We start from the raw sequence: 15,052 nt of genomic DNA, 5'->3' as shown, positions 1-15,052 counted from the left end.
GTAAAACAAGTCATATAAATGTTTTGGTTTCTCAGTGCATGTAAAAGTTATGTTTACAGTATACTGTAGTTTATTAAATGTGCAAGAGCATTATGTGTAGATCTAAACTATATACATGCCTTAATTAAAAACCACTTTATTGTTAAATGCCAATATGGATAAATGAAGTGAGCACATGCTGTTGGAAAAATGACGCTGATAGACTTGCTTCATGTAGAGTTGCCACAAACCTTCAGTTTGTGAAAAACGCAATATTTGCATAGCACAATAAAGTGGAATATAATACAATGAGATGGGCCTGTATTTCACATCACTTTCCTCTTGGTTACATGGTTTCAGAAAGGAAGTGTGACATAATTCTTATCCTTATTCCTCTATAGGTAAGGCGTTTTTTTCCCCTCTGGCTTCTTGCAAGATTTTCTCCTTATCTTTGGTTTTCTGCAGTTTGCGTATGATGTGTTTAGGTGGAGATTTTTGATATTTATGCTGCCTGGTATCCTCTGAGATTCGTGTCATTAATTTTGGAAAATTCTCAGCCATCATTCCTTCAAATATTTTTTCTGCTTATTCTCTTTTTCTTCTTCTCGGGTTCTCATTGTATGCAGGTTATATCTTTTGTAATTGTCCCGCAGTTCTTAGATCTTTATTCTGTTCCATTTTTCTCATTCCTTTTTTGCGTTTCAGTTCAGGAAGTTTGTATTGACATATCTTCAAGCTCACTGATTCTTTCTTCATTTCTTGTACAGTGGTTTTGATTTCTAGTATTTTCTTTTGATTCTTTTTTAGAGTTTTATCTCTCAGCTTAAAGTAACCATCTGTTCTTGTGTATTATTCACTTTTTCCATTAGAGCCCTAAGCATAGTAATCATAGTTATTTTAAATTCCTTGTCTAGTAATCTCCAAATCTCTGCCATATATGAATCAGGTTCTAATGTTTGTCTCTTTAGCCTATGCTTTTTCTTGCCTTTTAACATGGGTTGCAATTTTTTTGTTGAAAGTAAAAAATACTGCTATTGAGTAATAGCAAGTGAGATTAATAGGCCCTTAGTGTGAGGTTTTATGTTTATCTCGTTAGGAATTAGGCCGTGTTTATTATTTACTATAGCTATGGGTATCAGAGGCTTCTGCTTCCTCTCTGTTGTTTTTTTATACTCTGTTGTCTTTGAGTTTCCTTAGAAACTCTTTGTTAAATAGAGTTTGTATCTTGAAGCTCTCACTTGTAATTGTTATTATACTGGAGCCCTGTTGATGGAATGGAAAGGTATTGGGGAGGGGAAGTGTTGTGTACTCTTATTATTAAATCTCCATTTTTTTTAGTGGGTCAGAGTCCTAGGTGGGTACCTTCAGAAGAGTTTTTTAGCTTTTTTTTCTTCTCCTTCCCTTATTTGAGATGGGAAAGCTAGAGAAGTTCCAATTGTCTAATCACTCTTCCCCTAGGTCAGACAAGGCTCTAGTAAAGTGGTGTCTCTTGAGCAGGGCTGAAGTAGAACAGAGTACTCTGGGCATATTTCAGAATGGTTTCTTTCCCCTTTTCTTCTCCAAAGCATGAGGGGATTTTTCTCTGATCTTCACTATGTAGTGGGAAATTTTGGAGGTAAAACTTATAGAAGTATTAGAGTCCCCTCCTAAGTTTGGGTCCTCCTAAGATGAAACAAGTCCACATTCCGCCTCTAGCAATTTATCGGTTACTGTTTAAGTGTTCTAACTGCTTGGGCTCTGGAGGCTTCTGTTCCCAGTAAGCTGGGTTTTCTGCGTTTGCCTGTGTCTCCAGTTTTCCCGATGGTGATCTGCCCTGTGACCTGAATTCTCTGGTGCCGATAAGCAGAGTTGTTGATTTTTAGCTTGTTAAGCTTTTATCTTGGTTTGAGGATGGAAGTAACAACTTCCAAGCTCTTTTTATGTTGGAGTGCAGACTGGAAGTCTAATTATTATTATCTTTTCTTTTCCCATATCATGAACATTTTCCCATTTAATAAAATAGTGCAGGGTATCTTTTAATGGTTGCATTATATTTTACCTTATTCATGTTCCATAATTTAAAAAAATGCTTTTTATGGTCATAGTTTCTTTGTGTAAAAAAAGACTTTTTTGTGTAGCTTTCTAACATACATAAGAGTAAAGAAAGTTAAGAACCATTTGTACCCATTATTCAGCTTCAGCAAATGGTCAACAGCCAATTTTGTTGCATTTTTTGATCACCTTCTCCTTTTTCTTCTGCAGTATTTCAGAGTAAATCCTAGACATTGTATTTCACCTAATGAACACTTGGAAATGAATATCTAACAGATATGGACACGTAACCACAATGCCATTATCATAACCAAACAAAATAACTTGCTAATATCCCCTAATACCAAATTCATATTAAAATTTTCTAGTTGTCTTGAAAGAGAGATTTTTAGAGTTGGTTTATTCCGCTAAGGATCCAAACAAGGTCCACAGGCATTTTTGTTGTTATAGCTCTTAAGTTTCCTTTAACACATAGTAGTTCATCTTCCCTTTTTGAAAAAAAGTCAAGCTGGACAGAGTGGTTTGTGCCTGTAGTCACAGCGACTTGGAAGGCTGAGGTGAAAGGATTCTTGAGCCCAGGAATTTGAGGCTGCAGTGAGCTATGGTTGCACCACTGCGCTCCCGCCTGGGTAAAGGACTGAGACCCTGTCTTAAAAAGAAAAACTGTTTGTTTGTTCAAGAATCTAGTTCTTTTGTTCTATAGACTATTCTTCATTCTTGATTTGGGTTGTCTTTGCACCTTTGTGGAAAATCAATCAAATACTTACCCCTGGGTCTATTTCTGGCTTCTCTGTTCTATTCCATTGATCTGTGCGCCTGTCCTTTCAGCAATATCAGGATGTTTTGATTATTCTAGTTTTCTATTAAGTCTTGGAATGAGATAGTGTAAGTCTTTCAACTTTCTTTAAAAATTTAAATGGATAATTGAGAGCCTACCTTTCTTTACATATATATATATATATATTAGTTGACTATGGAGAACTGTAGTTTTTGGTACTCTTGGTTTTTATATATTTCTGTAAAGAAGATTTACATAATACTTTAAAAGTAGCTTCTGTGAAATGGTACAAAATAATTGATGGAATTATTTTAAAATTAGCTACTCGATGGAACACAAATACTTACAGTACCATTTATTTTCCATATTTGAACTAACATTCATTTTAGAACTTGGGATTTGTAATACTACAGCAGTACTTTGCAGCCTTTGCCAAGAGCTGTGTCTAACCAATTTTCTTTAGTGCAGAATACCTATTTGGACCTGAGATCTAATTTTTTTCCCGTTTCCTTGACAGCAGAGCCGTTTTTAAAGCCTCGTATTCTTTAAAAACTCTTTTATGTTCTCATGGTCATGTCAAAGGAATTCTTGTTAAAGAATCATGTTATGTGAAAGATATACACTTTATTTGTTTCCTTTTAAATATGATACTATATAGGCACAAAACAGTATAGGTTATAGATACAAGAAGTAAAGCATAAAAATGTATCGAATATTCATAAACTCACTTCTCAACCCAAGAATTGGAACATTGCCAATAACTTGCATCTAACTTTGTACCTTCTTTCTACCCCCCTGCTTCATATCAAGAGACAAACCACTAGTTAGAATTTGTGCTGATCATCCCTTTGTTAGATTTCTACCTTTAGTCACTTTTTGCTGTGGGTTCTAGACTCTTTGGGAAGCAGTACATTTTCAAGAAAGTACTTAAAACTTTAGGTTTTAAATTTGTTTTTCTTTGGGAATATGCTGCCATTTATTTGAACAGATCTGGACCACTAAACCGTTAAGTAAATGTTTAATCCTTTATGCCTACCATGCTGTAGTAAAAGAAGTTTAGAAAATAAAGTCTCCTTTAGACAAATGACTTAATCTTTCTGGATCTGTTTTCTCTTCCACAAAGTAAGAGAGTTATAGATCATTTTAAAATTTCCTTTAATTTTGGGACTATTGTTTCTAGTCCTATAATTCCATTATTTTTATTCTGCTTTTTTCTTACTCTTTTATAGTTTAGAATATCTGAAAATTTATTTTGACCCGAAGCTTTTCTTCTCCTCCTCTAAAATATTTCCTTATGGGCAATTAAAGGAATTATTTGTTAAAGAACCAGATATTATGAGTAATGCGTGGAGACATTTTTGCTATTTCATTTCCCCTTTGAAATATACTTGATACATGAAAAATAATGTGTATAACTTACATGTTTCTTACATGAAATAAAATAAAACCCTATAATGAGTATCCAGGAACTAACTTTCCAAGCTGTTTTAGTTATTTCCTGCTGTGTAGTAAACTACTCTAAAACTTAGTGGATTAAAACAGCAAACACTTATTATCTCACTCAATTTCTGGGGTCACTAGGAATTTTAGCCTAACGAGGAGGTTCTGCTTCTAGGTCTTTAATGAGGTTTTAATGAAGATGTTTGCTGGCATTGTAGTCATTTGAAAACTTGGCTTGGAGGATTTACTTCCAAGACCATTTGTGCACATGGTAGTTGCCAAGAGGCCTCTGTTCCTTCCTACCTGTTGTTAGAAGGCCTCAGTTTCTCACCATGTGGCCTTCTCCATAGGACTGCTTTTGACATGGCAGCTGGCTTTCCCCAGAGCTAACGATTTGAAAGAGAGGGCCACCAAGACAGAAGCTGCAGTGTCTTTTATAACCTATTTCAGAAGAGATGTACCATCACGTTTGTCCTATCCTATTGATCACACAGACTAGCCTTGGTACACTGTGAAAAAGGACTACAACAAGGGATAAATTAAAGGACATGGGAGTCATTGAAGATCATCTTGATCTTCAATGCTGTCATGCGGCCCCCCAGCTGGAGCATTTCCATAACTTGTGTCTATTTTTGTTACCTTTTTACCTCACCCCATTTCCTCCCCCAAGAGGTAATCACTTAAAGAGAATATTCATTCTCTTACCTTTAATTTTTTTTAAATAAAAATTACATGGACAAACACTTTATTGTTTGGTTTTCTTGTTTTTGATCTTTATGACATTTGTCATTTAAAAAAATTTTTGGAAATTGTACTTTGTCTTTCCATGCAATTTTAGGGCTCTAAGATTTATATATAGCTGTAGCTCATTCAATTTTATTGCTGCAAGACTATTATGTGAATTTATTTAATTCTTATTAATGAACATATGTGTTGCTTTTAAATTAATTTGCTTTTATTCTTGTACGTGTGTTCTGGATAACAAGAACAATAACTTTTCTTGGATATATACTTTGAAGTAAAATTGTTGAGTCAGGAAGGGTACAAATGCTAATTAATAGTTAACTTTTCTTTATAATATATTTTAAATTCCAACATTTCTATTCCATTGTAGTTTAAATCTGCTGTTTCTTTAACTTTTTCTCATAGTGGCTTTCCTTCATGATTTCTAATTACTAGCTCTTTACCTGATCTTATTCTGTGTTTGTTCTGTGTTCTAAATTGGCAATGTTTTCTTCAGAGAGGATCTGTCTTTGCTACTGCTGGTTACCAGGAGGCATAGCCAATTTTGGTCTGCTTCAGTCTTCCTTAAAAGTTGAAGTTCAGTGTAGAACAGTTTAGGTTTAGGACCCCATCTTGATGCTGGCCTACCTCTGAGTACCTAGGTATCAGTACTGTTATTTGTATCATTCTCAGGCACTAGGGACTCTTTTCTTTTTTTTTTTTTTTTTCTTTCTGGTTGGAGGATACCTTTTTTATCTCAGTAATGCTTTAAAAGGATCTCATTTCTGGAAGCAGAAGCATTCCTCAAGAGTAGTTGGCTCACTGTAATGCTAGATATCCTGACATCTAGTATTGTGGAAGAAACACTGGGTTAAGTAAGTAAACCTTTCTATTTTTGATTTCATATAACTTTGTATCTTAATAGCTATGGAACTTCTCTATCTTTTATTTACTCTCTTGAGGTTGGTTTTTTATTTATAAAACTGAGTTTAATAGATGCTGGCTAACCTAGGAGTTTGAGAATGAACTGGAAAGCAAGAATATTTGCTTATATTATTAGCGATAATACATAAAATAAACTGCAAGACAGACATATTTTTTTTATGTGCCTTATGTTCTTTTCTCTTTTCTCACCTAAGGTAATAGATACTCTGTTGCATTTTATAGATGTGCTTATTTTGCATTCAGTTTGAAGTTAGTCAACTCAAATATCCAAATCCCTGTACATAAATATCCTTTAGCATTCAGTTTTGCCAATAGATATATGGGAAATGTGAGCAATGTTATGTATTGAGATGAATGGGTATTTAAGTTAATAATTTATTTCATTGTACAATTTGAGATGGCTGGAGTCTTCCTTTCGTTTTTTCCTCATGCATATGATGAAAAATGGAAAACAGGGTGCCATTGGAATGCTTGTGTACTTTGAGAGCTTTTAGAGGCTATAAAGTGAAGAATTTTTGCAACTACTTTTTAATTTACAGGGACTATATACACCATCTTTTTTACTTAACACATTAATACAAAATTGTATTTTGTCATTTCACAATTTTTGCATTTATTTGATCTTTTAGATAAAATTCTATGGTATTTAAGGTATTGTAAGATACAAATTGTATCTCATTGGAGCCTTGGAACAGCTTGGTGGAATAGCAAGTGGAAGTATTTAAATTACTAGCTTATTAATGAAGATAGAGGCCTAGGGAAGTTGAATGATGGACTCACGTTCTTAAGTTGCTTGCATAGCAGGTTCAGTACTAGAATCCAACTCTTCATGTTCTTCATGTAGCACCTTTCTGCTTCACCAAGCTACTCACAGAAAGAGTGCAATGGGAAAGAGAAGTTGGTTAAGGACTACAAAAGTAGAGTTAGATAGGAGGAATAAATTCTAGTATTTGATAGTACAACAGAGAAATTATAGTTAACTATAATTTATTGTGTATTTCAAAATAGCTAGAAGAGAAGATTTGTAATGTTCTTAACCCAAAGACAAGATAAATGTTTGAGTTGATGGATATACCAGTTACCCTGATTTGGTCATTATACATTGTATAAGGCATCATAATATCACATGTACCTTCAGAATATGTATAACTAGTATATTTTAGTTTTTAAAAAGTCAAAAAAGTAACATATGCAATGGGAAAGTAGTTTTTATACTTTGTGCCCTCATCAGTGATATCTGCAAGGTCTATTTCAATCATTATCTGCCTTCCCTGGTGGTCTAGTGGTTAGAATTCAGCACTCTCAATCATTTTCTGCCACTATAGTGGTCTAGGCTGTTTTGTGGTTTTCTAGATTCTTGTTAATAGCTGGGAGAATAGAATAATTTTGGGAATGAATGGTACCCAAGTTTCTCATGTTAAATACAGTTTTGCTCACCAATCTTTGTCTAGGCAGTTCTAACTTTTCTTCTTGTGAACAGTGTTGATATGTTACTCATCTTGGAAAGGTGTGTCTGATACTTACAATTTTAGAAGCTTGAGAGCCCTTTAGAAATGGCTCAGTTGAGATTAAAATAAGTTCTTCCCAAAGCCTTAAATGTTAAACTAGTTATGTACATACTAATTTTGTTCTTATTTTAAAGGTCTCTGAATTACCTATAATTTTTATAAGTAAGAAATTATTAGAAAGTAAAATGATTGATAAGATTATGTGTATATTCTTTATTTCAGATCTCGTGGAAGCTCTGAAGCCAGAGTATGTGGCACCGCTTGTCCTTTGGCTTTGTCACGAGAGTTGTGAGGAGAATGGTGGCTTGTTTGAGGTATTTGCACCTTCCTGTTTTCTCTTATTAGTTTTCTCCAGTTGCTTACATTTGTAAAAATCTGCACCAGTGGACATCACTTGTATATTTTTAAATATTGTGTCTATGTTATAATTAAAAGTGGTGACTAATACCCATTTTTTGGAAAGTAATAGCAACTTTATAAATTCTGTTTTTACTTAGTTCTACATTTGTAACATTCCTACCAAGTGGAAATGTGGCTGGTTTGATGTGTTCAGTCAAAATGTGGGAAATTTCATTATTTAAGAAGCTGAGTGATAAAGTGGAAAGATGAAGCTTGGAGTTTAGAGTTAACCAGGCCAGATTTTGAATTCTTATTCTGGGAATTGCTGATTTGACCTTCCTGAGCTTTAGTTTTCTGGGGTTCCTTGTGATAACTACAAGTCATATTTTAAACCCTTGGCATAGGGCCTAATACATAACACCACCCACCAATTTTAATTATCAGTATAGCAGGAATTTAATCTTGTGTGATAGGTCAATAAATATAACATTATTTATTTTTACATAAAAAGTAAACTTTTCTATTTTTCTTTATTTCAAAGCTTTAAATGTTTATTATAAAAATAATTATCCGCACATAATCCCATCATGCAGTGAGATCCATTGTTCACTGTTTGATGAAATTTGGCTCAATTTAAAGTGAGGGATATATTAGCTTATTTCATTTGAATGAAAAGCTGATGGGTAAGTTAAGGAAAAAAAAACCAGTCTACATATCTCCAAGCAGAGATATGCACCTCCACTTTCCTAATCAGACTCATTGAATGTGAATTGTGGCATATTAGAAGTAGAAAGAACTTTACAACTCTATTTTATAGAAGAGGAAAATTTAATAATATCAAGGCATCTGTAATCCAAAATTTTGCCTGCTGTTCTTTTACCTCATTAAGGAATTTTTAAAAACTATTTATCTTTTACAAGTATGTTTATTACTAACTTTGTGAAGAAAAATAGTATGTGCTGTTTGTGAAAATTTCAAATATATAAGAACATATAAAAAAATAAAAATTGCCTACATTATCACTGTCCAGAGAGAACTAGTATTAATATTTTTATGTATTTCCTTCCAGTCTTTTATTAGATATGTGTTTTAACTTTTATTTTTTTTGAGATGGGGTCTTGCTCCGTTGCCCAGGCTGAAGTGCAGTGGCATGATCTTGGTTCACTGCAGCCTCTGCCTCCTGGATTCAAGTGATTCTCCTGCCTCAGCCTCCTAAGTATTTGGGATTACAGGCACCCACCACCAAGCTCAGCTAATTTTTAAATTTTTAGTAGAGACGGGGTTACCATATTGGTCAGGGTGGTCTCGAACTCCTGATCTCAAATGATCTGCCCACCTTGGCCTCCCAAAGTCCTGGGATTACAGGCGTGAGCTACCGTGCTCGGCCTAGACAGGCGTTTTATACACCCAAACACACAGACAATTAGGATCATGCTGCAGATGAAGTTTTGTTATGTTGCTGTTTTCGTTTACTATATTGTGAACATTTTTAGTGAGGAACATTTGGCATGCATGATTGATAAAATATACTACGAGATGTGCATAACATCCTGACTTAAACCTTGAGAGTAAATTGCCACTTTTTGAAGTTCTGATAGATATCTAGAGTGGCAGATACAAATATTTTTGGCTCACCTGGAGCAATCATTTTTAGCTCCTGAGAGGAGCTTATAACTTATTACTTCACTTCCAAAATACAGTAAAAAGTGGTGGTTATTTTGCCTGATATCAAAACCACTGCTGATTTGTCTACTGTAACTATATCAAGGCTGACTGGTTGTATCATAAAAGATGTAGGCATATTAATATAGAGGCAAAGGGTGATGAGAAGCCACACCCTTGAACTTAGAGCCACTAAGATGTCTGCTGATACGTTTCTTCTATCTTATGCATGTGACATTTTTGTGGTAAGTTTGGGTACGCTGTAGTTGTGGTGTTTGAAGTCATGACAAACAGATTTTCTTTACATCAGACTTTTTTTTTTTTTTTTTTTTAGGATTTTTCTTGAATGATCTCTAGAAAAAATTATAGAAGTGAAAAATTGATCTTCCTGGGTAGCAGTTATTATTTGGTCATTTGTCTTATCTGTGCATACAGATGTTTCATTAAAATGAGTATATGTAGTTCACTAAGTCAAATACTCTTTTTATTTGGCTTTGGTTTTCTTTGTAATTCAGTAGGTCCTTCAAGAGGGACATTTATTTTGATCTCATGATATGCTAGGCAGTGTACTATTTGTATTGTTTGCTTCATGGTAACCACATGAAATATGTACTGTCATTTTTATTTTACATTTGAGGAAACTTGGATTTAGGTAGGTCACATAATTTGGCCAGGGTAGTCAGTAGACAAATTTGTGTCAAGTCTTGGTCTCTGACATCAGATTCATTCTTTTCTATTACATGCATTTCTACTTCATTGTGCTGTTTTATGTTTGTGCTCTGATAACATGAACAGTGCAAAGTCATGGACACCGGTGGACTTTTATAGAGCTGTATTATTTTCATCTCCCGTCACCTTGAATAGTAATAGTAAAGGAGCTGACTTTTTTTAATTAAAAAAAAATTGTATTAGTGATTTCACATTAGATGGTATAATGTTTCCCCCCTCTTTTTGGTAGGTTGGAGCAGGATGGATTGGAAAATGTAAGTCTCTCTCAGTTTTTGGTTTGTATAGATTATTTCCTTATCTTTAAACCTACATATCTAGTTGAGGTAGGTAAGATTTTTGTCAAATGCCTAACCATTGGATATAGTGCTTGCATATTCAAACTTAAACATTGCTATAGCAACAGATATTTTTAAACATTGTGATTGTGCTTTAGGTCTGTGGCCCTTTGAAGACCCTATCTATTCTTCCTGTAGGCAGTCCTTATTCAGGACTTGTCCTGTCTTATTCAGAACTGGCTATTCCTTCAGACAGCATATATTGATAATCATCCTCCCATGTCTTTGACTTCCCACATGCTTGTTCTTGCTGTTTCAGCAGAGAAATGAGTGGGAGGGAAAGCTGTTTTGGAAAAAGATGGGTTGAGCCTATTCTAGAGCAGCAGGCAAGTTCTCCAATTTTCCCATGTAATTATTTTCTTCCATGAAGTAGGAGATGTCAAGGGGAGTGAGGAATCACATTGGACAACTTTCTGGGACAGAAATTGCAGCTGATGTATGGGAATTATTCCGCTTTAGCCCAATAGTAAATTTACTTGGCTTCAACCCTCTCCTACCCCATCTCTCAAACCTTGTGAACTCCAAATTTGAGAACTGCTTTATGGCATTAAAAAAATTGTGAAAATGTCTGTGTCTCAACTTATATTTAGTTGGCTATGGGTATCAAAATTAATCCAATTAACTGAATCATTTAAAAAGTTGCCATCTCTGGAGGGCATTGCTGTAGTAGTATAATATTTTTAGAATTAATGATCATTTTCTCTGTTAAAGTGGCTTATATTCTTGAAGCATTTTTGAGTGTCTTATTACATTCATTTAAAAAAGGAACATAAGGCTTTACAGTAAAAGCTATATCTGGCACTTTATCAATAGGAAAGCTCTAGACACAGGCATTTCTGTCATTCCCAAAGACAAATCTTCAGTTTAACAATCATCAATGTCTGACTATTATGTTTAAATAAGGTTATTAGTTATTTCTTTCTCTGGTTTTTAAAAAGCAAACAATGTTAAAAATTCTCCTTATGCAGCAGTAATGGTTTTTATGAATCTGTGCATTCTAACTGACTTCTTGTGGAAATAGAGGTAGAGCAAAGAGAAGGTAAGGGAGAATTATTTGGGGCCACCTGTTACACTAATTTTTTGTTAACTGAAGTCTTTGACCTATTATTTACTATTAGTCTTCAGTTTGCTAACTCAGCAAAGCTCTATTCAGTTATCTTCATTTTGTAAACAAGAAGAATGAAGTATATTACTTGGGAGATCTGTGGTCGTAAAGTCAGTCTTTTGATGTGATTATTATATAATTAAACCTTTTCACATACAGCATAACATTTTACCTTTAGTACTGTCTAGCATAGTTAGAGGAGAAATTTTTCCCTTCGGCTTCAAATTTATCTTGAAATTATCCTAATGCGTTTGTTAGGAAAATTTCATTTTAAGGGTTATAGTCAAACTCTTTAGGAGTTAGAATCCCTTTTTTTCTGAATTTCCGTTCTCTTAAAAAATGAAAGGGTTCTTATGCATCTTACTTTCTGTGTCTCAACTACGTGCTCAGTATGTTAGTTTTGTTTCTATAACCAGTACGCTGGGAGAGGACTCTTGGAGCTATTGTAAGACAAAAGAATCACCCAATGACTCCTGAGGCAGTGAAGGCTAACTGGAAGAAGATCTGTGACTTTGAGAATGCCAGCAAGCCTCAGAGTATCCAAGGTAAAGAGCGTCCCCATCAGTTAGCTCTGGTTGGCGAATCAGGGGCAGCAAGCATTTTCCTCTCTTATGGAATTGTCTTCTATGTTAACTGTAGTGCTAAGACACTTGAATCATCTATAGCATATTTTCTGCTCTAGTAGGTATTAGAGCTCTTCACATTTAAGATATTTATGTTATTTCTCACTGTCAATTTTTCAGCTTTATTATTATCCTGTTTTCTGGGTTTATGTGTGATTGGGGGATGGATGGCATAAAATGTTTACTCATTTGTACTGAATGCACTGACATCCGCGCTGGTGGTTGGTTTCAGAGTCTTCCATTATCTACCCATATGCTCCCAATCTTACCATATTTTTCTTTCTTTCTTTCTCAAAAAGATTAAGCCTTTTTATTTTTTAGACTCAGCTCTTTTCTGTTTGGGGCATAAATGTGGCTTTGTTTCAGTGCTTTGTCTTTGCTACTGTTTCTCTGCTTTTCTAACATACTACTTCTACCTTTTATCTCCTCTGCTAATCTTAATGCTTCTTTAGAAAAACTCAAGCCCCAGATGTTCAACAAAACCTGCCCAGTTAGTCTAGGGTATATTAATCTTTCTGTTAGCTGAACTCTTAGCACTTGAGCATCTAACTATAACTGTTCTCCACTTCTTTTGTTTCATGCATGTATGGTTTCTTAATTGCCTGGTAAGTTCCTTTGAGGCAGAGACTGTATCTTGTATGTACTTCTTGTATATATTTGGTGTTAGCATAGTGCTGAACTCATAGAAGGGACTTAATAATTGCTTATTAACTTGAATTATTTAATCTCCTATAATATGCCACAGAAATAGATAACCAAATAAAAGTCAGATTATTTTTTTCTAGTGTAACTCACATATGCATGTAATATATGAAATTTGAAATATTTTTCTGAAAAGATCATGAGTCAGGGTCATTTTATTAAAAAAACCTTTTTTTCTCATAGTGATGTAATATTTAAAGTTTGATAGAAGAATATATTTGAAAAATGACTACTCTGTTTTTTTTTCTCCTTATTGATACCTTCCTACCTACTGGAATACTTATTGAAATTTTCATTATATTTATTCTCAATCAGATGATAACATGATTGTTATGTCATAAATGGTAACATTTTTGTATTTTATATTTAGACATTTGAGAAATTTATTCTGTGAATAACAGTCACTTATCCATGAAAACAAATGAAAGAAAAGTATAGTAAAAGCTTTCCTCTGATATCTATCTCAAAAAGTATTTCTGCCTCAAAAGTGTTAAACTTATTAAAAAGCCAACTAATTGAATTATTATAACTAATTATAAGTAAAAAGATACCTCTATCTGAAGCACAACTTAAAAAAATGATCTTTTTGATAAGAATTGAAGTTCCAGAGCATCTCTTCTTGTATTTTTATTTTACAAATGATGGAATTAAATCCCAGAAAAACTAAACTAGCCACTGTTTGAGCCAAGAAGTAATTCAAGTTGTCTATTTCTGAAAGGAGGCGCCTTTCAAATAAATAGCCTTCCCTCTAGGTAGCAATATGAATGGAATGGTAGGGGGAAGATTAATAGGCAAGAAACTGCTCTACTGCTGTCATCAGGAATGGCAGATATCTCTGGTCTTCTCAGACTCTGTAGTTTGGTTATTTATTTTTTTTAGGATGGAGTCTCATTCTGTCTCCCAGGCTGGAGAGCAGTGGTGTGATCTCGGCTCACTACAACCTCTGCCTCTCGGGTTCAAGCGATTCTCCCACCTCAGCCTCTCAAGTAGCTGGGATTATAGGCGTGTGCCACCATGCCTGGCTAATTTTTGTAAAATTTCACCATGTTGGCCAGGCTGGTCTTGAACTCCTGACCTCAAGTGATCTGCCAGCCTTGGCCTCTCAAAGTCCTGAGATTACAGGGGTGAGCCACTGCGCCCGGCCTTGGTTATGGTTTTGTCTGAGTTCAGAAGGAAGCCCATGTCGCTTAGGTTTGTTAGAAAGGTCCCAGGGCCTTCAGAATATCTTATGGTATGTGGATGCCCCATGAGCCTCCTTTGTTAACCTTTTAGACCCACAGAACAGCCGCTTTTGATCCCTGTCTGGAGTCATTGGTTTTGATGATGATTTTCTCTGAAAGAATTTTTGGTACTATCTTCAGAGCTATTACTTGTACAGAGAACTGGGAGTGGGGGTGAAGAGGTAATCTCAGTATTCTTTCATCTTGGAAAGAATGGAAATCAGTTGAGAAGAGGAATCAGTGATCTCTCCAGACAAATTGCATGTCTATAGACAAGTATTTCTCTTTAAAGGTTGTAAAATAGCTTAAAGACTTTGGAAAGCCCTAGAGCCCCCTTAGAATCAGATAACCAGGGAAGGATATGCTAGACAATGCCTTGTATTTCATTGAAGATGTCCATTTATGTTTGGTCAATTTCAATCTTTCGCAGTTTTTTTCCTTCAATAGTCTATCATAATACATTCAGTTCATGAGTGGCAATGGAGGCTCTGTAGCAGGTTTGCTGAATGTTATAGGAATAATTATGTAGCATATTGTAGCTTTTCTTAGTCACATCTTTAACAAAGCTTTATTTTTTTTGTTTTTCATTTTTAATTTTAGAATCAACTGGCAGTATAATTGAAGTTCTAAGTAAAATAGATTCAGAAGGAGTTTCAGCAAATCATACTAGTCATGCAACGTCTACAGCAACATCAGGATTTGTAAGTGGGAAAAAAGCCTAAAGCCTTTGCCTTATCTGGAGACTTTCCCCTCCCTTCCTCCCTCCCTGCTTTCTTCCTCTCCCATTTCTTTCTTTTTTCTTTTGGACGCAGTTACTTTCTTTCAGTCACTAATAATGGAGAGAAGCAGTGGCACAGATAATTTAAAATAGAGGATTTATTCAGAAATCATTTATGATTGACTTTATAGCATACAGCCTGATTTCAACATACA

The 15,052-nt window shown here is 34.7% G+C and overlaps 1 protein-coding gene across 1 annotated transcript in view; it reads left to right on the top strand.

Moving 5' to 3' along the window:
* Positions 1-15,052, top strand: part of LOC105500031 (hydroxysteroid 17-beta dehydrogenase 4) — an 88,956-nt gene that overhangs the window by 30,629 nt on the left and 43,275 nt on the right. Inside the window, exons 9-12 of the mRNA XM_011772932.2 lie at positions 7,627-7,718; positions 10,364-10,388; positions 11,991-12,119; positions 14,720-14,820. Coding sequence (XP_011771234.2) covers positions 7,627-7,718; positions 10,364-10,388; positions 11,991-12,119; positions 14,720-14,820 — 347 coding nt within the window. The remainder of the gene's footprint in view (positions 1-7,626; positions 7,719-10,363; positions 10,389-11,990; positions 12,120-14,719; positions 14,821-15,052) is intronic.

The sequence above is a fragment of the Macaca nemestrina genome, chromosome 6 (assembly GCF_043159975.1).
Source record: "Macaca nemestrina isolate mMacNem1 chromosome 6, mMacNem.hap1, whole genome shotgun sequence".
NCBI classification, from domain to species: domain Eukaryota; kingdom Metazoa; phylum Chordata; class Mammalia; order Primates; family Cercopithecidae; genus Macaca; species Macaca nemestrina.
The sequence above is the reverse complement of the archived record's forward strand: the minus strand, read 5'-3'. Positions and strand labels throughout refer to the sequence as shown.